Source organism: Mustela nigripes, chromosome 5 (genome assembly GCF_022355385.1).
Source record: "Mustela nigripes isolate SB6536 chromosome 5, MUSNIG.SB6536, whole genome shotgun sequence".
In the NCBI taxonomy this organism is placed as follows: domain Eukaryota; kingdom Metazoa; phylum Chordata; class Mammalia; order Carnivora; family Mustelidae; genus Mustela; species Mustela nigripes.
Genome location: NC_081561.1, coordinates 148,278,473 through 148,304,017, shown reverse-complemented (window position 1 = coordinate 148,304,017; position 25,545 = coordinate 148,278,473). Strand labels below are relative to the sequence as shown.

Here is a 25,545-nt window from a genome sequence, read left to right as displayed (position 1 = left end):
CTAGTTCTCAATGTATGCTTTCACTGTGGCAAGTTTTCGAACCAGAAAACAAGAGGAGTGTGGGAATCCCTGGGAGGCTGGGGAGGACGCCACCTTCCCCGTCCAGGAAAGGAAGGGGCGGCCCCCACGGCCTCCCTCCCACGGGGACTGCTAGGGGACGAGGCGAGCCGGGATGAAGACACTGAGCGGTTGCTCTCGGTCCTGGGTTCTCTGGCTCTGCGGCGGGGCCTGCGGCTGGCAGCTGGGGCACGAGCCACAGGGCAAGGAGACCCCACCACCTGCAGAGACGACGTAGCAGCCAGGCTACTGCGGACGCGGCACAGAAGCCACGTTCTCCGCTCCAGCTTTGGGAAGAAGAAAGGCGATCTTTGGATTTCTATCTAATGTCCTGTGTTCTTCCTGTTCCCCATGGAGCCCCAGTTCTGAAATCCCATATCCCAATTAGAAATGCTGACACTGATACTTTCCTCCTATTTTTCCTAGACATCTTTTTTTCTTTTTTTTTAATGTGTCAGTCTAGAAAATGCCAGCAACAGACACGCAGACACTTTAAGGTTACAAAGTGGAAATCACACTCTGTCTTTACACAACAGGCACCTGGTAGTCTCTCTTGGAATAAACAGTGCCTGACAATTAACTACTAGTTTCAAGTTGAGTTTATTATTCTGGTACTAGTGAAAGGAACAGAAGACCTCCTCTTTAAACTACCTATAACTGGAAGCTGAATCCTGCATGTTCCCAGTTTCCGTGAGGCCGTCGGTCGCCATGCTACACGATCTCTTAGCACAAGTCACAAAGACTTCCGTCAGAGTGCTGTCTGTTTCTACGACCAAGTACTTCCTACTGACTAGAGAGAGCACACTGCGTTCCCATGCCTCCTTGCACAAAGGCAGGTGCACACAGACCGTGTGGGAGCCCTGAGGGAGGGGCAGTCAGCACAGGTAGGGCTAGGAGAGGTGAGCAAGTGCAGGGACCCATCACCAGGACAGAAACAGAGCTGCGCGACCAGTGGGCGAAGGCCAGGTGATGGCAGTGGGTGAAGGCCAGGTGATGGCAGTGGGTGAAGGCCAGGCAGACGAGCTGTAGTCAGCGGTCTGGCCCCAGGACCTCCACATGGAGGGGTGCAGGGACCCCTCCCGGCAGTGAGAGGACTCTCCCACGGCCTGCCATCTGGAACCACTTCTGGGGGAGAACGCAGGCCTGGGGCCTCTCCCCCACGGGCACCATGAACGGAGGCGTGACTGGGACTTCAGCCCATGTCCCAGTCCTAACTGCCCATGGACACCTGGCCACCCCGCGAGAACAGAGGCCAGAGGCCCAAGGGGGAGGCGGGGGCAGGGGCCTGCGTGGGGCCCCACTGTGTGCACGATGCCGTCAGGGGTTACAGATAAGGATCAGAGGCGCTTAGGGAAATAGGACTTTGCCTTTCAGAGACCAGGTGGTTCTGTACTGAGAGCGAGCACAGCTTTCCAGGCTGCAGAGAAACAGATGGAGAAGACCGAAGTGCTGACAACCTCACAGGTCAGTACTTCAGACCCCAAGCAAGATGAGCAGGGAAAGAGGATCCGTACGTATAAACGTAACAGGAAATGTACAGGTTAAAGTTTTCCTGTGTCAAAGTGTGGCATGTAACATCCTGGTATTTTTTTTCCCCCAAAATGAGCATTTGATTCAGTTGGTAAGTATAGAAAATAGTCCATGTCTGATACCTTCCTATTCACAACTTGGAAAGTTTTGGGTTGTGGGTCCATTAAATTAGAACAGCCTGGAACGATGGCCCACAAGCATGACCCTCATCAGGAGTAAGGGACTCTGGGCCATGAGCTGGGCTGACAGCTTCTAGATCTACCGTCTGGCCCAGCTTGGGTGACCCCACGTAACCTGGCACCTCAGACCCAGACTGCTGTGACCTCTGTCGCTCTGTCCACACCTGACACAGGCTCCCGTGGCCAGCTGGTTCCCAGCTGGAGCCCCACCGGGGTCCCAGGTTCTTCTAGTTATCCTACATACCATGCCCTTCCCAGACGCGGCTTCCTGAAATGCCGATTCCAACACGTCCCTTTCATTTCTCTGTGGAGTCTACAAGACGCAGTGCAAAGCCCTCACGTGTCAATCAGGGTTTCCAGAACCACCCGAGCACCACTCTCCCTTAGCCAGGCGGGTTTCCGACGGCCCTGACACAGCCTGCAGCGCTGCTTCACGCCATCAGTGCGGCTCCCAACCACATACTCTAAGGCTGGCCGGGGTGTTCCCCGTGGGAGGCTGTGGCACCCGGCACATAGCGGACCCACACGTGGCCCAGGGGACAGAGGTGACTTCCTTGGCCCCGCGCACACCCACTGGAAGAGCATGCCTGGACGGGGACGCAGAAGGTGGCCTGGGTAATGAGTGTGCAGGGACGCACGTGTGCAGCAGCACTCGAGGAGCTGTCCGAGGCCTCGCTCTGACCCCGTGCGAGCCCTCACTCCTGTCTCGGACTAAGGGACCCCTCTTCTCTGGTGCCTGTTGTGGTTCATCAAGTTTTGCCTCCACCTGCTCCTCAGGAGTGCCAGTGACTCGGTGTCAAGGTCACACTGTCTGCAGCTCCCCCGGACAGCAGGACGCCGTCCCTGCGCTGCCTGAGCGCTGTGGACCCTTCCACGGACCCCACCCCGAGAAGCAGAACCACACGCACGCTCTGTCCGCAGGCAGCGAAGGGCTCCCCATGCTCAGCTCCGGCCCATGGCTGACTGACTCAAGGTGCAGAGTGAAGAGGGACAGCTCATGCCGCCGACCGCGTCTCACCTTCGCTGCGACGATGCTGAGACCCATCCCGTTTTGCTTTTTCAGAGTCACAGTGATGATTTCAGGTTCTTTCCTCAGAGGCTGAGCCTGGAGGACGGAAACAAACGTTTATTTTATGGCTAAAATGAAGTGTTTCTAGGTTACTCAGTCACGAGTGACAGGACCGATCACATTCGCTGTGGTTAACGGCCCAGACAAGGATTATAGATAGGGCTCGTGGCGTGACTGGCAAAGGATCAGTCCTCTTGCCTCCAGAGCCGTGAGGACACTAGTCATGAACACTATTAAACATGAAAGAACTTATTTTAGAAAACAAAAGTACACTTCCATTACTATCAGATTAGAAAAACCCAATCATAAAAATGAAATTAAAATGTTACTGTATTACCTTTCAATATAAATTACTAGATGTTTTTTAAAGAAAAAAGGCAAACTTATTTTACAGCACCCATGGGGAGGTCAGCTGTAAGAAAGATGATCTAACATGAGTCTCCTGGGAGAACGCAGGGCTCACGGGACGTTGGGCCACCCCGAGATGCGGGCAGCACTGCTCCAAGTACTTTGGGCTCAGGGACGGGGTCAGTCCTTGAACTGAACCCTAAGCAAACGCGGAGCTGTCCGCTAAGTTACATGTTATCCGTATGTCACACCTCACCCAAAGAAGAAACAACATTACAGAAGAAAACCACCAGTGCATACACCCTACGGGGCAGGCAACACATGGTAGTTATAGACATGGGGTTATTCATTCAGAACCAAGGGCAGTGAGAGAACACTGGAAGGAAAATAATTTGTTTTTCTTTGAGATTAAGACTTGAACGCTCCCAAGGGATCTCTGAGCACACTAGGAAGATGAATAACCCGTGGTCCCGTCCAGGAAGGTATTTGCTGTCCTATTAAACCTGGGAGTCGGGAACGGCTATCAGCCGGACTGTGGCAAACAACTCCGGAGGCCTAGAGCGCGCGGAGAGGCACCGTACCCGGGTCAGAGGCTCTGGGCGACCGGCTCCCGTGCGGCGGGGCGGCCACCGCTCCCTCGGCCGCTGGAGATGGGAGGCCGCGCTCCAGTCTCTAGCAGGCCATTCAGCCACGACGAATAACTTGGAATTGGATATACAAAACACAGTGCGTGCTTTATTTTGCGGTAAGTATTGCCAGCTTACGCCAACTGACACAACCTACATTTTCTTAGAATTTAGATACATAAGAGGTGAACAGCTTTGACAGGCTGCTGGTCAGTATTTTCGGGTGTACAAGGAAGTCTCTAGAGCGTCAGAAGCTACCTGTGTCTGTACCCCAGAACCTCTAACCCTTGGCCCAGGCACACTGGACGATTCCCATTGGCGGGCAGGGGAAGACCCGGCCACATGCAAACACAACACACTGAGCCTGACCCCAAGGAACTTGGACCAAAGCACAGTCCCATCTGTTTGTTCCTTTGAAGGCTTAAGTGGCTTAAAAAGATGAAAATGGTAATTACAGGAAGACAGATAATGTGAAAGACATTTAAATGAAACTCCACAATGAAGTTCAAAAAGGAAGACTTTCCTTTGTTTCTATGGATCAGATGTGGCAGTCCCAGGCTAGGCACAGGGACACAGTCTTTGTTATTTAAAACTCTCGGCAGGAGGCAAAGCAGAACTCTTCCCGCAATGCCCTAAGCCAGTAAAGAGAGGACAGACCACGCTCCCAAAAGATACAAAATTACCAGCAAGTGATTTGACACATATTTAAAACAAGGTAGAACCAACTATAAGGAGAAAATAGTTCTACCAAAGAAATACATTTTCTAATAAAATTCGTAAGGCTATCATATTATCTTTTAAAAAATATGTATTAACATTAAGGCTGGTATAGTTGAGGGCAGAAATATTTCTGTTTACGGACAAAAGCGTACAGACGTGGCCTGGAAAAAATATGTATGTATATAAATCCTAGTTTCAGATTTTTAAAAATAAAATCAATACTTAAAGATGATTTTAAAATACTCTTATCACAACAATGCTCACTATAATCACAGAACGAGTTTACATGACATTTTCACACCGTAAGGAACAGACGTGGGTGGGTGTGTGCCACACCCGTCACACTCGTGATACTTGCCAGCTCCGTGCTCTCACGCAGAAGATGGCTCTCGTAATCTGCACCTTCAAAGTAGATTGTCCAGGTGCCTGGTGAGCGTGCATGAGGAATTAACCTGCAGAATCCTGAGGAGAAAACAAGCAAATTATAAAATTGAAAAGCAAGGCAAGTCAGCCACATAATCTCCAAGAAGGGCGGCAACACCAGGGTCAATGGCTCAGCACCTACAGACAGACGACCCTTCCTCTTCCTCCTCTATGGACACGGACTGCCTTTGGAAATGGAACTTTCAGACATTTAAAATCACTGTTTTGGTCTGAGGGAATTCAACACCAAGCTGAAAAGTGAAACTGGTCGCCCCTTCCTGTTTGTTTCAAAGAGCTTTTCTCCCTGTTTCTATGAGAAATCACCGACGTGCACTGTAACTCCTTCCCTGATGACCAAGTGCTCAACAATACCCGGAAGGCCTTTCTCGACAGAGACCGCTGCGAACAAGTAGCCAACAGCTAGTGACCTAGCTCACACGTCTGCCCAGTGTCGCACCCTGGGCGCTGCGGGTTTCAGGCACAACAGTGTCGGACCTGTAGGATGGGCCCCTTCACACAACTCTGTCCACATTTCCTAACCAGTCACTTAAATGTCTTACAAATAAGTTTCAGAATCATTTTATAATGTTTTGAGAAGTACTTATGATATTCTCATCAACAAATGACAGCTTTATGAAAGTAAACTTTTCAATTCAAAATATGTCCCTCTGCATTCGGCAGGTCTTACTCTGTGTTTCTCCGGACCTTCCGGACAAAGCTGTCTCACACGGGCCTTGCACATTCTTCTGTTTTCTCCAGAGCGGCCTGGTCTTCCTACTACTGGCAGCTCAACAGTTCCGAGGAGCCTAGCGCGTGCCCGATGTCACACGGACGTCTCCTGCCAGCACGCACAGCCTCAGCTAGTCCCCTGGGACTGGGGAGAGCCCTGGCTGGTGCCTCCCAGCACTCTCTCCCACTCTAGGATTCCACCCGTGAGGAAAGTCTGCCCGTTATTTGGGGGCACTTAAGAGGTTTCTTTGCAGTAAGTGGAAAAGGAGATGTCAAAAGAGCACAGTAAAAATAAAGATATAAACTTATAGTCCTTTTTTAAAAAAATCACCATTTCAACCTATTTTCACTAAAATATACCTACAACTTCTCTTTCCCCCACTTGGAACTGTGATTATGACAATTTTGAAATAAACAATCTTTATTATTTTCTTAATTTTTTCAAATGTCAAGGCTGGATCATACATCAAACAGACATTTCTTGCTCTTAGCTGAAGGAATGCATCTCAGATCAGGTGTAAGTCTGTGCTGGTTTTATAGCCTTCTCTCACACAACTGTGTTACAGGACAAAACAAAAGGAACATAAATCGAGAGCACACAGTAGTCCCTTATTTGGTTCAAAGACTTGAGCGTGAAGAATTAAAAACACTGATGTCATAAAAGAACACACCCAGTTCTTTGTAAGTCTTGTAAATGCCCCTCTGTAACAGACTGTGTTATCATCTGACACATACAGAACAAGGCAGGGACGCCAAGCCCGTGATGAAATACCACGTATGTTCTGAAATCAATCACTTTGGGAGCCTCAGGGGAAGTCATGGAGGAGACTTCACCACCTGGGCAAGAGCTCACTTTTCCCGACCTGGCAAGTACTGGCTCTGCGGCGCACATCACAGAACCGACAGCTGCGTACGCAAGTCCACACACACAGATCTGGAAAATGCTAGTAAATCCGTCTCGCCGTGCGCTTGTTCACAGGGTTAGTGAAGAGCTGAGCACTCGCCGTCCAGCAGCCCTGGGCTGGGTGCTGAGGGTCAGGGGGCCTGGCCCCCAGGACTCCAGCTCAACCCCAGAGACAGGCGGACACACGCGTTTCAAGGGCTGTCACAAAAATGTCCCAAGAGAACATAGAACCCCTTGTGGGGAAAGTGGCGTTAAGTGTCGGGAGCCCAGGCTGAGATTTTCTAGACACAGGGTTACCTGACCGGGACTTCAGAAAGTAAACCCAAGCGTGTGAGTGAAGCAGCAGGCACAGGACAGGGGGTGGGGATGGGGGGGCGGGGGGGGGGGCAAGGCGCAGGGGGTTAATACCAACGACGGCTGGGAGCGGGGTGTCCTGCTCCACTGCCGGCGTGCTCAGCTCCCAGGGCTGAAGGGAAGGTGGGGGGGGGGGCGGCGGAGATCCAGCAGCGACATGCCATGAAGCAACTGAGGGCAGTGGAAGGTGGGGGGCACGGAGAGGGCACAGACAGTGGTGCGGGCAGCAGCCAGCCGGAGTGTGTGGCTGTCCCCCACAAGTGGGTGCGCCAAGTGCTGATGGGCCTGGCCCTGCAGGCATGACAAGAAGTGCCCGCATGGCAATGGAGGCCCCTGGGCTCGGCCCTGAGGCCACACACGGGTGCCGGCCACCAGTCTGGGCCTGCTCTGCTGGGCAGGAGGGCTCCCCCCATAGGAGCCCTGACATGGGGACGCCCAACACCCGACAGGCTTTCTCAGATGTCACTGCAGCCTGGAGCTCTGTCCTCCCCGCTGGTCCCAGACATGAGCCCAGGCTCGTCCCGGCCGCCTTCCTCCTTCACACAAAGCTCCTCGAGGACGCACCCGCCTCAGCTCTGCTGCTCTGCGGACGGGGCTGAGCAGAAACAGGAGTCCGTGCTCGCAGCACAACCAGACATGCTGGCTACTGACGCACCTCCCTTCACTACAAGCAGCAGCCTTTGCAGAATGGAAATTTTAAACTGTCATAACCTTCAGAGACATAACAATCTGTTTATCGTAGCATGTGAACCAGTCACTGAAATTAAAAACCACATTCACCGAATTCACGTCGGCGAGACTAACCCTTCACTTCGCCACTGTCATTTTTGTTTAAGCTCATTCCTGAACTCTGAATCTGTTTTTTCAATTCACCTGAGCTCCACGTTACAAACCATAGCAGACTGGGGCTGAACTGGGGTCTGATTTAGGAATTTGTGCTTCGAGTGTAAACGTGGTATTTTGGGGAGAAGAGGCAGAGGGAGAGAGAATCTCAAGCACGCTCCCCGCTGAGCAGGGAGCCTGACAAGGGGCTCAATCCCAGGACCCTGAGATCAGAATCTGAGCTGAGACCAAGAGTCGGCAGCTTCAACTGCCGACTCCCAGCACGTGTGAGATTTTTACACCCCATTCTGACAAGAATATGTAAACAGGTATGGGATCAGACCTGGGGAGCTTGCTGCCCTTAGACAAGCCCAGCGAGAGCGTGGCTCCCGAGCCCCGGCAGGCGCGGCACACGTGCTCACAGTGGCAGTTATGCCAACGCGAGGTTATGGCCGCGCCCTGTGCCACAGGTCTAAGCGTCTCACAGGCGGCTGGCCTGGTCCCCACGAGTGCCTGCCATCCATGTGCCCGTCTTCTGGAAGGGCAGTGTCAGGGGACAGAGCTAGGGTGCGAGTGGAGACGGTGTGCTTGCCGCCCTCGTGCTGCCCGGCAACTCCACGGGTAGCCACATGCACGGATCATTTCCACGGGAAGAGCCAAGTTCCCAGCTCCCAAAAACCAGCAGAGGAGCAACCAAAGGTCCTCTTTCCTAGCAGGCCAGGCGGCAACATGGCTGTGACAGCTGGCGGGTGGGGCCACATGGGAGGGTCCCAGCACACCCACGGGAGCCTCATGGTGCGACAATGCTGACTCCACAACACCATGAAATGCTCACTTTCACGTCCTGCCACACGGCTTTCTCCAGAAGCACACGGTGTGTGCCCCACACATGTGGCCCGACACATGTGCGCCCACCCACCCCCACCCCCACCCGGTGCAATGCTGACCGGAGTCGGGTCAGAGCTCGAACTCCAGGCACAGTAAGCGGGACTCACCTCTCTGGCACAGAGGGTCTAAGAACTCCTGTAGGCCATTCGGAATGTTCCTGACGACGTCGCAAGAGTAGCCGTCCTCCGGTAGCAGGAAAGGCAGCTGCAGGTCGGGGTCCTCCTCCAGCTGCACCTCCCTCCCGTCACTGCGCGCCAGCTCATCCGCCGTGTTCTCGGCCACAGCCACCACGTTCTCGATCAGGTCCTGGTCAGAACACAGACGCACAGTGAGCACGGCACACCAGTGGGCTGCCACTCAGACCTCTCGTGCACGCTGCGGCCACACACGCAGGCGAGGCTGCGAGGGACAGCGTTCCCAGTGTGCCCACACCGGCGTGCCGGGCGACAGTCGCTGGTGAAGCACACCCTGCAAACACGTGAGCCAAGACAGTCAGGATTAATCTCAAGTAATATGCAGCCTTAAAAAGAAATTGTTCAGTCATAAGAAAACAGTTTCCCTTTGCCAAAGTAGCCATTTTTTTCCCTTGCAATTTAACATCCAGGTGCTAATGATCCAATTTTTGCAGTATTCATAATGACAGAAAAAAACTCACACAAGGGCGAATGTAAAAAATCAGGACAGAAATGTCTATTCCTAGCTAATGGGGAAAGAAAGCTCCCCCAGCTTCACTGTACAGCTCGACGAAGTGAACACGGCACCTCAAGTCCCCGGGTCACAGAGCAGAGCCCTCACGGGAGAAGCAACACTCGCCGCCCTATCGGCCCGGGCGCCCCCACCACAGATCCCACCACCTGCTCTGGGAGCCCGTGTAGATGGACACGTGTCGTATGCACCCCGTGCCAGACTTCTGTGCACACGCGCAGTGCATCTCATCTGCTGTGCACTTCCATGTGCACATGTGCAAATGCACAACTTGGTGCCACGCCGTGCTCCTGCATGCGACAGTGATGGGACCTTCTAGACGCTCTCCTGTTGGGCGCATCTGCCGCGGTTGCTGATCCTAGCTACTGTGTATACATGTCTTCTGTTGGTATGAAGTCAATCCTGGGGTCGGCCCACCCACCTCCGGCACTTCCCTCGTCAGCACTCCGGCCTCGAGCAGATTTTATTCGCGGGTGACGACAAGCACTTGCGGCCTTCCTAATCTACACGCAGGAGCTGCAGCCCACATCGTATAGCAGGCCATTGGCCCCGCCATGCCTTCGCTCCAGAGGCACGGATGCCAGAACTCGATTCCCACCAGTAGGAGGCGTCTGCACGGGCCGGGGCAGCCCGCCTGGCTGCGCTGCTTGCCGCTGGCAGCACAGGAGGCTGGGTGGTGGCCCTGAGGGGCATTCTGTGCCCACGGCACACTGATGTCCATGCTGTGGCAGGAGCTCTGGGGCCTCTTAGCCTCAGGTCACAGTGGTGAGCCTGGGACTGTGGGCAACCTCTTAACTTCCTCTCCTGCCAGGCCTTCCAATCATTTTCTAAGAACCTAATTCTCTGGATAAATGCCTTTCTACTTAAAATGCCTGTGTATTTTCTACCTCCTGTACTGAATCCTAACTCAAAATATCAACCAGAAATACAATCTTAGGAGATGACTAAGTAGCTTATCTATCATAGAAATAAAGTAATTATAAGCAGCCCCTCCTGCACCTTTTGGAACTGGACATTTCCCTAAGCAAACAGTGCCCGGCTGCTGGCCCACCGCGCGGCCGACGGGCGGCACTCACCGCGGGGACGAAAGGCTCATCGGGCGCGCAGTGGTAGTTCTGTAACAAGGCCTGCAGCTGTAGGGAGTTCAGCTTGAAGCATGTGCTGTTCACGGTCGGGATGTCCTCCGCGGAGTACTTGTCCATGGTGAGCAGAGTGGTTGCCTGGTGGAAAGGGTAACAGGAGACATGACTGGAAAGTATTTTATAAATATTCCCCTTCATGTAACACTTAAAAATGTAATAACTTGCTAATTTAATTTTAAAACGCAGAATGTTTTTGAGGGAACACACTTCTATTAACATTGAATTGAACTGAAAAAGCATTGTCTAATAAAGGTTTTTAGATGGCTTAATTTCACTAAAATACATAATTTTTATTTTACTAAAATATAAAATGTAAATGAAATTCAATTATTCATAAATCATTTTTTAAAAATCCTCTTAGAAACTGTGAACATGGGACGCCTGGGTGGCTCAGTAGGTTAGGCTGCTGCCCTCGGCTCAGGTCATGATGCCGGGGTCCTCCGATCGATCCCACATCAGACTCCTTGCTCAGCGGGGACCCTGCTTCTCTCTGCCTCTGCCTGCCACTCTGCCCACTTGTGTGCGCTCTCTCTGACAAGCAAACAAATTAATAAATAAGACCCAGCAACCATTTACATCACAACCACTCTGATCACCAGTTACTGGGGTCTGAATAAGGTTTCCCTGTAATGATTTATTTTACAGCCAGCTGACGCAATCCAAGGAGGATACTAGCCTCTTTCCATACTAAACTATTTTAAATGAGATTAAGAAATTGTGGGGAAAATGCAAAATTATAAACTGTGATAATAAAAAAACCCCGCCCCAGGTTCTGAGGCTGCAGATCCTGTCTTCGACTACAAAAGCCCAGTATCCCAGGGCAGGCTCCGCAGGGACGCCCTGCGCACCGCTGAGCCCCTCACACACAGGCACCGCGAGCTCCTCTGTCTCCCGGCCCCGGCCTTCGGGACGCGGCGACTGCGAGTGCTAGGCCCCTCTCTCCTCCTGCGCGTGTCCCCTGCAGGTGTCCGCTTTGTGCTGCTCACCTGGCTGCGTGTGCTGAAGAGCGACGCGCTACCCAGTTTCACATTGGGATCTGTCCTTTAGCTGGGAGCCTCACAAAATACTGGTCTGGTAAGAAAGAACCCTTGAAGGGTATTTATTCTAGTGCTTACCACCTTCTGCGGGCTGCGTTGTGTCCCCTAAGATCCCAGCCCCGTGCACCTCAGAACACGACCTTACTTGGAGCAAGGGTCTTGACAGCAGTGAGAGGAATGCGGGAGGGAACAGGTCTAACGTGACTTATGTCCGTATAAAGAGTGGACACGTGGAGACGCACATGCCCACGGGGAGAACACCTGTGAAAATGAAGGCAGAAAACCACCCTGGCCACACCCTGACCTTGGCGTCCTGGCATCCTGGCCTCCTGGCCTGTGAGACAACGTCTGTTGCTGCAGTACGGGGCTGGCGGAAGGCTGTCTCAGAGACCCAGGCAAACCAGCGCCCCACCGCCTCTTCAGGGGAGCACACGAAACACCCCCCGGGGGCCACTGATGTGGCTGAATCCCAGGGCTGCCTCCGACGGAACGAGACACTGAGAACCAGGCGCACGACCTGTGGGCAGGAAAGTCGCGCCAGCTCACCTGCACTATGCGGCTGAGGTGACAATCCGCCGCCAGCTCCAGGCCCTGCTTCTCCGCCCAGGCCTCCACGTGCCCCAGCTGCTGGCGGATAATCGCCCCCCAGTAGTGCGAGCACAGCCCCGACTCGGGGTCGGTGACCAGTCGGTTGAAGAGCCACATGTTGATGAAGTGGAAGAGCTGTGAGAAGAGCTGGATGGTCAGCGCCGCGTTGACGCGGCAGCGCCGCAGCAGAGACATGGCTCCCGTGAGCGTGTGCAAGACGTCATCTGTGCGGAGACGCGGGACGGAAGCAAGAGTCTCGTGAGAACGGGGACCGCACGAAGCGGCCGGTACGGCAAGAAGGGCTACGTGGTCGCTTTTGAGACACGAGTCTCTTCAGATGGGAGGCGGCAGGCAGGTCTGAAACCACACACGGGGGCTAACCACGTGTCCTGCCGCTCACCCCAGAGACTTCCTGACAAAGCACGACACCCCAAAACCGGAGCTATTCTTAAAACAAAACAGACGGTGGTTGTGACTTACTAAATAGCAAATCCAACAGTTTATCTCATTCATTCTAAAAATACCTCCTTCTTACGACAGTGAATATTAAAATGAAGTTAAACAGAAGGAGGGAAGGAGGAGAGCTGGGGGGGGGGGAGGGGAGACGACGGGAGGAAAAAACGAGCATCCTAACCTATTTTTGGTCTTTGCAGGCTGTTCTCTTCAGGGTCATCCAGAAAGGCTGGCATGTAATTATTCAGTTCTGATTGAAGACAATGAACTAGATATCTGAAAATACGTAGGCAATTTTAATAACCCCAGCAGGACGCACCGCTATTGTCAGACATGACATCACAAACGGAATAGTTCACACTGCTGAGAAACAGTTTCCATCTACAGTACGATAGTTTGAGTCTCAGGAGTCTCAAAACACAGCTCAACAAATTCAATTTCCTAAATCAACACATCTGGCACACAGCTACTCATGTTTCTCGCTATTCATCTTCAATCAGGGTAAATAAAAACCTTAAAAAAATTCTCTACAGAAGAGTGCAATCTCCAAAAATGTGCTCCTTACTTAAACGCCATCTGAACCAAGTGTGCTAAAACGTCTTGGGCGTCCAGTGTGATTCGACTAAGATCTCGGTCCTGTTTAATGAAGTTGAGCAGCTCAGACGCATTGGCCATCCAGAAGGCAAGTGCCCCTGCGATGTTCTTCTGCTTCTGTAGACAGAATGGATTTCCATAAGCAACCCCAAGACAAACAAAAAGAACGAAAATACAAAGGAATGCTCTTGAAAAGCTGCTGAGATAGACCAGTACCTTCCCATTGTCACCAAGGTATTTACCACAGATACCAGATATTTGCAAAGGAATTTGGATGCGTTCACAGCAGCATAACTGCAACCCCTCGGGATTCATGGACAGACACATGGATCCAGGTGGCCCCCACAGACAGAATCGGGGCCGAAAACAGGTATCATACCCTACAACACCCAATTGGAGGTTGTGCATTATCTGGTAATCTGTGAAGGACACACGCGTCTATCCACCGTTACCCACAGCCACCCTGATACGCGCAGTCACTGGCTCGGACGCCGAGCAACTCGCTATCAAGTACTGATCTATCGCATTGTCTCCCGACCACATGAGCAGGCCAGGCAACCTCAGATGAGATCCAAAGAATAGGAACCAAGGGTAAACAAGAAAAGAGGAGAAACAGAACTTCCGTCATTTCATATCCACACTGAAGTGCATTAAGCAGAAATTATGAAATGCTGGTAAGGGTTGCACAGTCAAAAAAGGATTTAGTACTGCATGTTTCAGTTGCTGAATGAGTGTTATGAACCGTCCAGTCCGGCTGCTGGAGTGTTGTGTTTGACATGGAAGCAGCGCGAGAAACTCAGCTAAGCCGACAAAGCCAGGACCAGTTCCCAGCAGCACGTCCTACCTGATCAACCTGGTCTACTTCCTGGAGAAAAACAGACGAAGGGAAATCAAGCAGAACGAGAGAAAGAAACTTGTAAACAATCATGATAGTTTAAAAAAATCAAAACACTAACATGAAGGTACGACATGAAGGTACGACATTTAGTTCTGTCATTCCCAAATTACATATTCACTCCTGGCTCAGAAACCGCTTTGGAAGTACGTGATGTAAAGGATCAGTTCTACGTTTTTAATACTGGCGCAGTAAGGGAGGGAATCCCAGAATTTACAGACATGTGACATTTAACACGGGAACACACTGATCTCTTTAAAAGATTTACAAATGAAGGACTTCTTAATGTCTTTCAATGATCTCGTGTGTCTGACTACTTCGAGGTATGTAAGAGGAGTTTCTATCCTCTGGTTTAACAGGATGAAAGAGACAGAAAAGACCAACAGAAACAATAAAAATAAAAGTTAAAATTTTTTAAATGTATAAAAGAAATAACTATACTAAAACAGAGTAACTGGTTTTTCAAAGTAGGTTTTTACAAATTAAAGAATTTATTCATTACTACGGTTCTTTCCTAAAACTTTAAGACTCCTCCGATCACATACTAACCCCTAAATGTGTTTTAATAGACCTGTTTTGATAATGATGATTTCATAGACTAGTTCCAATGCAATCAGAAAAAGTCTATCAGTAGTAGTCTGATGAAAGAATTTCCCAATTTGAAACGGGCTTTAGAAATGCAAACAGGAGGGAAGACAGACAATGGCTCTGAACTAAAAGGAAATCCCTGTTTGTTCGTAAATTAGGAAGAGAGGGAACACAAAATGGGATCCAAATAAAATGACCATCCTTTTTGGATTTGTTTCTTCACTTGGGGAAAAGAACTGTAAGCCCATTAGATTCACAGGTTCACCCCTCAAACATAAGAGAAACAGTTCTTGAAAAATTTGGCCTTTTGAAATAATTCAGAAGGAATCAACAGATTTGTTTGCTCAAACTGTCCTCACAGGAGGGAAACCACCAAATCATCCAATTAGGCTGCTTCACAGTACATAACTAGAGTTTTGTATTTCGTGACCGAATAACAGCTCTGATAAGTGGTTCAGAAAAACTTAAAAAAAAAAAAAAAAATTTAACTTCGCATTGACTTTCAAGGACTTAAAATTAAATCTTCAAATTATCTGTGAGTTTGGAAAACTGCGATGCCAATTTTACAGACGAAGAGTACTTCACAAGAAACAAACCACACTACAAAGAGAATACCCTTACTTTCTTACGCTTTAGCAGTTTTACGAAAGACTGTGATCATATCATCGAGAAATGTCATGACGTACGTCACACCTAAATGAGTGCTATCAAAAATCCACAGAAATCCTGCCGCTGTCCCGCTCTCAGTGGAAAGAGCGAACGCCTGCAGAACCTTGAGGAGATTCTGAGAGGGCGGCTGCCAGGACAAACTGCTTCGTGGGCACAGGGTTTTACTTTGGAGTGATGGGAATGTTCTGGAACCACAAGTGGTTGCTGCACAACACTGTGAATGTCCGAAATGCTACTGAATGAGTCGCTTTAAAATGGTTAATTTTACATTAATGTGAAATTCACCTCAACAAATTATTTTTTCTAAAAAAAAAATCCCATCTTAACGTGTTCTCACAACCACCACCATTTTAAGGATCTTTACTGTGATCATGACATTCCCACAGAGATTAAGGAGAAAACCGGCTGAAAACCAGCTGACATTTCTTGTCCACTTTTAAAGCTCTATGAGTGCCCATGCTCTCTGCAGAGCTGGGCAAGTCAGACATGGGGCGGGCAGGCCCCGGGAGGAGCGGCGCGCACTGAGCCGGCCGTGCGCTGCGGCTTACCTGGATCACCCCCTCCATCATGCTCACCATCTTGTGCACTACAGCAATCACTCTGTGCGTGCGCTCGCCGGGGCTGGCATCGGGTCTGCACTGGCCAGACAATACATACCGACACGCCATATATAATACATATGTAGGTGACAACTTAAAATGGACTGTAGAGCTATTAGTATAGTTTATGATGGCAGATAAAAATGAATCTTCAGCTGTGAAAAGATTTCAAAAAAGAAACAAACAGACAAACAAAACAAACAAAAAAAAACCATGAAAATCAGATGGAGGAAAATGGAACAAGAAATAATTCACTAACAATGGAATCTGAAATTACTCACAACTCTCCCTGAATTCGATGCTCGCAGGCAGTACCAGCTCGGGCCCAGGAGCGTCCTGAGTTCTGCAAGTAGAAAGCAGCCATCTCTGAGATCGTAACAGCACTAGCAACCTGTGCCTACTTCGGCAACGGCTGTAACCGTCTCTGCACGGCGCTTACAGAGAACACACCCCCAACGCCTCGTGTGCACGTGGGAAGCGCTCCAATGCTCAGATGTGCACACTCAGAGTGACCCTACCCCTGTTCCTCCCAGAGGTCAGCTCCTTGACGTATCTGCTTCCATCGTGAGAACTGATCTGAACACGAGTCTCTATTATTCATCACGGTGTCGTGTGGAGGAGGGTGACCAGGCTGTCACACACCTGCCATGGCAATGGCTCAGGTCACAACGAAAAGCCACTGCGGGAGACACGAGAAAAGCTAAACCACCATGAGCCTGAAATTGAGCTCCTACACGAAGAATAAGTTCCTAAGAGCCGGACGCTGCCCTTGGCTTCTGATGAATCTCAGAGAAGAGGATGCCCACAGACCCCTTCAGGCACCTCGTAGTAGTGTTTCTTGACGCTCACAGGGGAGCCCACCTTCAGAAAAAGACATCCAACTCACACTTTTCTCAGACACCCCTCCTCATTTAGCCAGACACCATGAAACAAGGTACTGCCAAGAGACAGAACCTAAGAGCAGCCAAGATTTGGATCACTTGGAAGAATCTGCGCTGAACAACGTTACGTATTTCCACGTATCCTGGATCAAAGTACTACAAAGGTCAGGACGTCACTATTTCCATAGAAGAGTTCTCCAAATAGTGGATGACCCTGCCCCCGCTGGTAGGACAGAAGGTTCACTGTTGTGTAAAATTCTTCTTTCAGTTATAAATACACACATCTGGAGGCATGTGTCCACTGGGGCACAGTGTACAGCAGGGCTCTGTGTGGTGTACTGTGCTCAAATAACACCCAAAAGCCACTAGTGAGCACAGAATTTCTAAACTGTAAAATCATTACAGACCCAATGTGGATCTCCTTACCTTAGATTTATACTGTTCTCGATGGATGGCTTCAGTGTAACTTAACTACTCTTTCACGCAGACACGTGATTAGAATTTCAGGCAATTTAATCATTACTGAAGCTGGCTGGCTCCCAGCTGTATTTCACGTAGGACATTTGTCAGCTGCCCCTCACCACTAACAAAACGGGCAAGTGATTAGATTCCCAGTTTAAATCTTTACCACTTTAGTTCAGATGCGCACACTCGGAGTGACCCTACCCCAGGTAACAGGTAATGGAAAAACTTTCCAAAAATCTTACGTCAGATTAAGAAAATTAAAACTGACAGCAGGGGCGCCCGGGTGGCTCAGTGGGTTAAGACTCTGCCATCGGCTCAGGTCATGATCCCAGGGTCCTGGGATAGAGCCCTGCATCGGGCTCTCTGCTGCCTCCCCTCTCTCTCTCTGCCTGCCTCTCTGCCTACTTGTGATCTCTGTCAAATAAATAAATAAAATCTTAAAAAAAATAATAAATAAACTGACAGCAAAAGCAAAGAAATGTGTGTGCCTTCCCACAAACTTCACTGGGAAGTGAGGAGTGAGGCCACAATGACTTACACAGGGACGAAAGCAGGACAGGGGCAGGGACTGGCTTAATAAAACTGAGGTCAGTGTTCAAACAGAGCGTCCCATCCGGTGGGAGGGCGAGTCAGCCGCGCTGCCGTGCTCACGAAGCTGTCAGGGAGCTGAACACCAGTCACTTGTATAGCAACACTGAAGGCTCCCGGCCCTGGACAAACAGTGACAAACCTGCCTGGTTTCTGCGTTTGGCGTCACTGCTGTGATGCTCCCTCAATAAACTGGCTCCTGTGACAACTTCTTCAAGAAAGGAGCTGAGAGGGAGAAGAGCCCATGGCCACTGTCCCCAGCAGCTTGTGTCCCGCCACCCTACCTCCCCCGGGGAACTGAAGGAGCAACAAGGAGAAACACAGCAGGTTTCGTCGGACTGTTATAAACACCAGAAATAAAAACAAGAGTCTTTCCATGGGATTATATGCTTTCTTATGTCTGTGACTACAAAATTTGGATTCAGCTCAACAATTCAGCTATTAAAAAAGCTTTTAGAAGCAAAAGAATTTAAATGCCCAACATGTCTCTCTTAAGTGCTAGTTTACAGCCATCTGAAGTTACAGATAAGCAGTTAACTTCCAAATTTACTATCCACACAACAAACCGGACGAACCTTACCAACTCGTGGTTTCATCAATTTAACAAATCTGATAAAAATAAGGAATTTAAATTCTCACCAAAGAAAATAATGTGTCAGTCATAACGTAAGGAACTCCACTATTCGAAAAGATTTTTTTTCCCTGACTAAAATCAGTATTTTAAAATATCTAACAACTTAAGACTTCCAGGAATGTACCAATTAAGTGAGGCACTGCTTCTTCTCACATTATATACATGAAAAGCAAAAATTGAAAACAGAAGAATCATCTGTTTCCATCACTGTGGTAGTATCGAAGTAGTACACCGCCATAGTTCCAACAAAACCCCTAGTAAAATCCTACAACATGGCGAGCTGCCAGGCAGCTACTGGACACCGTGTTCACCAACTACACACGCTACACACGCACTTGCTGATCTTGCTCTAAGTGCCCTCTCCTCTCCCCATTCAAATAGTCTTGCGCTAAGAACGATGATGCGTTCCTCCGGGTCACCGTATACACTATAAGCAGAGACACTCTGTCCGGTACTAGCTCACCGTCTGAAGTATCTTACTCTAGAACACACCATCAGAAACAAGTACAGACCCAGAAAGTACACTTACCATTACACCTAAAAGAATTCACACAGCCCACAAAAGTCTTGAATACTAACCAAAAGTGCAGGACAAATCCCGGGAAAACCTGAGATTCCTGCCTGGATCTGCAACGGAGTCCGTCCGGCCTTAACTGAGCTGACGAACACGCGACGCACGGCGCCCTCTACTGGAAGACGGGAAGTGGAAGCACGACCGCAGCCACTCACCTGCCTCCCTAAGGGGACCCCGAGGGACAACAGCTAGAATGGCACCAGGAGACGGTCACCCCGAGCCCAGCGGAGCCCAGGTCTGCTGCTGATAAAGAGGGGACGTGCACGGCACTCCTGAGCTCTTCTGACTGCCGTCTGCATGGTCAGGGCCCTGCTGGGGAAGCGCTGGAGCCACACCCAGAGCTCAGCGCCTGTTATTTCAATGTGTGAGGCACCGACATCACTTTGCAACTCTAAGCAATTAAAAATCACAAGGAAGTAGAATTCTAATAAAGGTAGTATGCTCTTAAAATTCATAAGAAAAGGAAATAACAAAAGGCAGATGTTCTCTATTCAAGAACACTAGGCAAGAACCAAGGCAGGAGAAACAGATGTTCACGGCCATGCTTTTCGACAGAATGTAAGACACAGTAACGCGGCACTTGATAAATCCTAAAAGCTCCATCTGAAGGCTGCCTGGCTTCATATATTTAAATATGGAAGGATTCTGTATACAGATGGGGAAATGATTAGATTATCTTCACATTAAAAAGGATCAAACAGTAACATCCAGGAAAAGTCCCTTTCTCCACGTTTCACAGAACAGCCCATCTAAAACAGAAACATCTCTAAGTGTTCCCCATTGCACCCGGACCGACGACACAGTGGCCCCGGGGTAAGGGGACCCCGGCTCGTGGAGCTCAGTCTCTGTTCAGCTCAGTGGCCGGAAACAAAGTAACCCCCCACAAATGTCAGCCAAACCAGTGTCGATTCAATCATCTCTCCCCCAAGCGCTTTCCGGGAACACCTTCACTCCTTCCTGCGGAAAGCGGAGCGGCTTCCTACCTGCTCTCTTGCCTGCGGCAGTCCTGCTGCTCCACTCTGATCATCGGCTTCACCATCCCGCGCTCTGCCGAGCCGGAGGCAGGCACCGCCCGGTCGCCGTCCAGCCTCGTGGCGCTCTAAGCCGGGGGAGACACAGAGCACTTAAGAACATCGTGCGGACCACCCGGGTGCACACCGACTGCTGCCGGTGAAGATCTGATGCCAGGCTGCCAGGCAGGGGAAGGCAGGAGAGGGATGCAGGGCAGGGGCAGAGATGAGAAGGCGCGGCACCGCTGCGGACGCCAGTGCGCATTCTCATGCCCCCAAACACATGGGCACTGAAAGAGCAGTAAAGCCCGCAGCCCCTTTCCTTTGCTGAGAGCTAGCCGTGGGCTTTGAACACAGTCAGGAAGGAGGCTACGTGAGTGCAAGGGCTCCTCTAACAGTACCGGAACCGCAGCAACTCCTCCAAAAAGTTCTCTTAAGGAAGGAGAGAGTGGTGAGAACATACACAATGTAAAGTCAGGGTCTTTGTTTCACTTGTTAAGAAAGTGTTTAAAAATCATCATAGTTCAACGTCCAAAGACAAACTGAGTGCAGAAGCAAAAGCCCATTTCCATCAGCCTAGAACTGTACATTTAAACTCTTCCACGCAGGGCACATGACTAACTAACCCATGGCAGACAAAACAGATAAGCAGCCTATGTGAGTAAGAAAACACAGCAAAATTATACAAAGAAATTCACTGCAGCAAAAATTTTGTGTCAAATTTCCCATTATATTTGATTATAGAAATTGAGTTTGATAACAGAAATCACTCTGGTCTTACCAAACAGAGAGTTACACTGGGCTGTATTTATCTTTACAATTTTTATTTTTCATAAATGAGGTCATAACCTACTTTGTAAAAAAATACTCTCTCATATGTTGTAGACATCTAACAGTATTTTTATGTTATAGAACTGTAACAGTTGTGTAACATTTTGTTGTTTATTTATCAAAGTTCATGGAACTAATCCTTGAATACATTATTTAAAATGTTCACCAGGACAGGGAGTCCTGACAACCAGGCTTGTAAATGTGATTACTTCCATAAAATACATTCACAGAAATAAGAACACCGGGTCAGACTATCGTTGTAAATAAGTGAAAAGGCAATAGAGAAGTTAGGGTATGTTTATAAGCTAACACATTACAAAATAAATCTAGCCCATTTTCAAATAAAATGCTTACGAAATCAGAGCCAAAGGCCACAGGACAGAAAGGTTTGTGTGTGCGCATGGATACCTGATCGTTTGCAAGTGTATAAACGAACACATTGGTGATATAAAGAGCTCAGAAAAGGATCTATCAAAGTGTTACCAATAGCCAACTATAAATTGTGGATGATTTAGATCATCCACATGATTTGATTTTCATCCACGTGAAAATGATTTTCATTTCTCTACTTTTTCTTAACTGACCCAAGTTTTCTGTTTTAACTATACACTTTTAAAAGAAACTAAACTTTTCTTAAAAAGATCGGATTTATTTAAAGAGAGAGCATGAGCAAGCGAGCGTGCACTGGCACACGCGTGGAGGGGAGGGGCAGGGGGAGAGAGGATGGTCACAACCACACCCTGCGGAGCGCAGAGCCCTGAGGTGAAATCAGACTCCCACGCCCAACCGACTGAGCCACCCAGGCGCCCCTTAGAAACAGCTTTGTCTGAGGACAGTCCCATCTGCTTCCCAGAGCACCTGCTCAGACGGTGGCTCGGCAGCTCTGCTCTGCAGGCCCCGGTGCCCACGCGCTCCCGGAGCCCGAGCAGCACAGCGGTGAGCTCGCCCAGTGAGACCCGGCCTGCGCCGAGCTCGCGCCGCACCGTGGGCGCCCGCGCCAAGGATCCAACGGCCGCGCAGGCTGGCGCAGGCATCACAGTAAGGGGCGATTATGCCCGGACACTCGCGGATGTGCCCTGTGAGCGGAGGCCGCATCAGGAGCCGCTCGCTCTGTGAGAAGCCGTGGGAAGAAATCCTGTAGGACGAGCAACACGCCCGAGGCTTCAGACGGGGAAGAGGCGTGCGGCCAGGGTGGCCGGGTCAGAAGGAGCTGTGCGAGTCAGAGGCGAGAGTGGGGGGCACGTGGGGGCGAGTGGCTGTGACAGCAGGGCGGCCACGGGTCGAGTTCCCGTTTTCCCAACAGCAGCCCGGCCCTTGGAGAAGACGGACAGGCCAGGGCAGCAGAGGAAAGGTCAGAGGCCACGCAAACTCCCCGCCGTGTGATGCCTGGGGCCTCTGCCTGACCGCCCACGGGGGTGACAGACAGAGACAGGCACGTGTGGACTAGTCCAGAGGAAGAGCAAACGGAACTTGCCAATGACTGAACGTGGAGGCTGAGGGCAGAGAAGGAACCCGGCATAACCAGTGCCGGACTTCTGTGGGGACAACGCCTCAGGGGAGCAGATCGTTTACCGAGACGGCGAAGGAGCAGGGAAACAAAGAAAAGCTAGTTCTGTTTTCGCCGTGTTAGACTTGATACATGTCTTAGACAACGCGACAGCTGTTGCAAGCAAGCCTTGGGAGTCTGCAGAGGTCAGGGCCAAAGACAGTTTAGGGTAATTAATGTCTAGATGTACTTTAACTCCCTGACCTCGTGAGATCACCCAGGGAACACGGACACACGGGAGAGACGGGGCCCTATGTCCGTGACCAGCGTGAGGAGTCAAGTGGGGGAAGACACGGAGAAGACACCAACAGAGGAGGCGCAGGAGGACTGAGCACCAAGGTGGGAGAGATCGGGACGGCAACACCCCACGGCTGAAATAATGAAGTGCCCCACGTACGTGGTGCGGACCTGGCTCAGGCCAATGGAGGGAAACACAGAGCGGACCGGGCACCATGGACGTGGCCTCGGCCAGCCACACCAGGAGCAGCCCCTTCCCCGAGCCATCACTAAGCCTGTGTTTGGCTTTAACCAATGGAAGGTCAGGGAAGCGAAGCCAGGCCCCAGTTCTGGCCCAAGCCTAAGAAGGCCTGTCACTTCCAGGATGCTGTGAAGCACCAAAACATCTGGCTGCTCCCGCGGAGAGAGCCTGGGAAGACAGGAACTCGGGGAGGCCCAGCCAGCCCAGCAGCAGCCCACGAGAAGCGGACCGCAGCAGTGCAAGTCACCGCCAGCAAGACCAGCAAACAAGCAGCCCCGGAGAGTCCAAACCTCACTGCACCACTGCTGTAAAGACAACGGGGCTGTTTTGTTTGGTTCACTACATTTTGGGGTGGTCTGTTACTAAGTGATAGCAAACCAAAATGAGGACAAGTTCCCTGATCATTCGAGAGGAGGGCAACTGTGGAAGCAAACGGCATGCAGAGAAAAGGCGGCAGGTGGATGAGAGCACGCTGGTCATTATCTTCGGAGGCCGCCGGGCAGAGCAGGGAAGCTGGGACAGAGGCTGAGCCTAGGATGTACTGCTGAGAGGAGAAAGCACGGTCTGCGGCCTCAGGCCAGTCACGTGTCACAACAAGCCTGCACGTCAGATTAGCACCACCCTGCTAGAGAGCACTGTGTGGTCTTCTCTGTCTTCACAATCGTCCTACCAGCGCATTACCAGTAATTCATCCACGGTGTCCTACAACGCTATACACACACAGTCCCAGCAGGCCGTGTACGTCACCTACCTTGCTTGTTGGTAACGCTGTTCCACTGTGAACATCTCCTCCTAAATCAAAAGCTGTCTCTTGAACAATTCTTTCAGGATTAAAAAAAAAAGAAAGAAAGAAATACGTAGAATTAGTAACTCTCAAATGATAAGACAACCTTTTTCTCAGTAATACAAAAGAAACGGCTAAATATCCCAATTCAAAGAGCTTCAAGAAATCAATCGATTTTCAGCATACAAAAGTTACAGACAAAAAAAGGTGTTAAAATTTTTTGAACTTTTCCGGGCACCTCGGTGGTTCAGCTGGTTAAGCGTTTGCCTTTGGCTCAGGTCATGATTCCAGGGGACCAAGCCCCACGTCAGGCTCCCTGCTCAGTGGAGAGCCTGCTTCCCACTGTGACGCACTCTCTCTCTCCCTCAAATAATAAATAAAATCTTTAAAAAACAAAAAACTTCATGAACTTTTCTTACCACTACACACTGGATACTCTCAGGATCTTATTTTTTAAGACTATATTTTAATAACAATAAATTGGAAAGAACCATAAAGGAAAAAAGCAAGGTGTCTCATCACGTCACAGCACATAAATGAGTGCAGAGGTCTCCAGCGCCATAAACCCATGTGCGGACACGGAGGGCAACCGTGTTCATAGGAGGATAACGCACAGGTGGGAAGCTGCCGTCCTCCAGAAATCAATCTGATGACTTTTTAAAAGCTCATGGATACCAGTACTAAGGCTATAATAAAGAAATGGAGAACTTCTGTATAATGTTAGGAATCAGATCAAGAGTTATTCTATTTTAAACAATTTTTTAAAAATACCAATTTTTTTAAAACCATCATAATGAAAAGTTCAGAGCAAACAAAATCTCCTTTTGAAGAGTCAATAACCTGAGGCAAGCTATGGTTCTTTGGCACAGATAAGGATAAATACAATTCATTAATTCCAGCCCAAAAGAAAGGCTCCAGAAAAGGGGGGAAAAAGAGCCCTAAGAACACCTGGAAACCAACAGGATGGGTTAGTGCTTCAATCTCCTGGGCTCCTGCCCCAGGTAATCAAAAAGAATGACACTCTCTTCTGCTACCTGAGAGACAACCATGTCGTGTCGTGGTGCTGTGGTAGCTTTAAAATTGTATTTAACCCCAATCTACAAAATGAAACCCCAAGTGATGCAGAAGTTCAAAACAATTCTTCAAATTAGAAAACCAGATACAACTTCCTCCTCTACCTTATCACTATGAAAATAAGATCATCTTGTAATACCAAACAATGATCACATTTCAAAATAGAAACTGGAGAAGTAAAAGCTTGTACTCCAAGCTAAATACTCTGTCACCTACCCTCTTGTCACCAAGATATTCACAGAACACAGAAACGGTTTTCCTAGTTTCTAATGGTTTGCCTGGGAAACTCAGTTATTTCGCACCTGATAGCGAAAGCAGGGGTATGATAGTTCACCTGTGCCATCTATCAAAGGCTACAATACCTATCCCTAAATTCATGCTATCGACGTACAGAAACACAACCCAAGCCTTCTTGACCCCACTTGTAATTCTTATCCTAACGTAACAAACTTACTCAACACCATACAAAGCTCTTTATTTTTTCCCCCAAAGCTAACAGGACTTTAAAGTTTCACATGGACCCATCTGTACTACACTTGGGATTCGTAAAAGATTACAGAAAGACTTTATTCATGACGTTAATGACATTATCTAAGTATGACTACGGAGGGCAGGAACCATGTCTCAGCCTCCTCTGCCCAGAGCACACGGATACACTGACATGCGACACAGGTACTCCACGAATACACACACAGAGAGGTTAAGAGGGCACTGAACGCACCAACAGAGATCCCACCCTGACCGCGAACATCCAACTGTGC

The 25,545-nt window shown here is 49.7% G+C and overlaps 1 protein-coding gene across 18 annotated transcripts in view; it reads right to left on the bottom strand.

Annotated features, from left to right (window-relative positions):
* Positions 1 to 25,545, bottom strand: part of AFDN (afadin, adherens junction formation factor) — a 97,764-nt gene that overhangs the window by 36,386 nt on the left and 35,833 nt on the right. For 11 of the 18 annotated variants that reach the window (XM_059401426.1, XM_059401435.1, XM_059401430.1 and 8 more), the window contains 12 exons: positions 23,678 to 23,747; positions 20,045 to 20,160; positions 16,201 to 16,262; positions 15,869 to 16,074; positions 14,013 to 14,033; positions 13,140 to 13,285; positions 12,756 to 12,850; positions 12,080 to 12,345; positions 10,431 to 10,574; positions 8,757 to 8,955; positions 4,888 to 4,991; positions 2,785 to 2,871 (listed from right to left, as the gene is read on the bottom strand). In XM_059401426.1, the coding sequence (XP_059257409.1) occupies positions 2,785 to 2,871; positions 4,888 to 4,991; positions 8,757 to 8,955; positions 10,431 to 10,574; positions 12,080 to 12,345; positions 12,756 to 12,850; positions 13,140 to 13,285; positions 14,013 to 14,033; positions 15,869 to 16,074; positions 16,201 to 16,262; positions 20,045 to 20,160; positions 23,678 to 23,747 (1,516 nt within the window). The remainder of the gene's footprint in view (positions 1 to 2,784; positions 2,872 to 4,887; positions 4,992 to 8,756; positions 8,956 to 10,430; positions 10,575 to 12,079; positions 12,346 to 12,755; positions 12,851 to 13,139; positions 13,286 to 14,012; positions 14,034 to 15,868; positions 16,075 to 16,200; positions 16,263 to 20,044; positions 20,161 to 23,677; positions 23,748 to 25,545) is intronic. The other 7 variants (XM_059401431.1, XM_059401436.1, XM_059401437.1 and 4 more) reach the window with 1 other exon arrangement.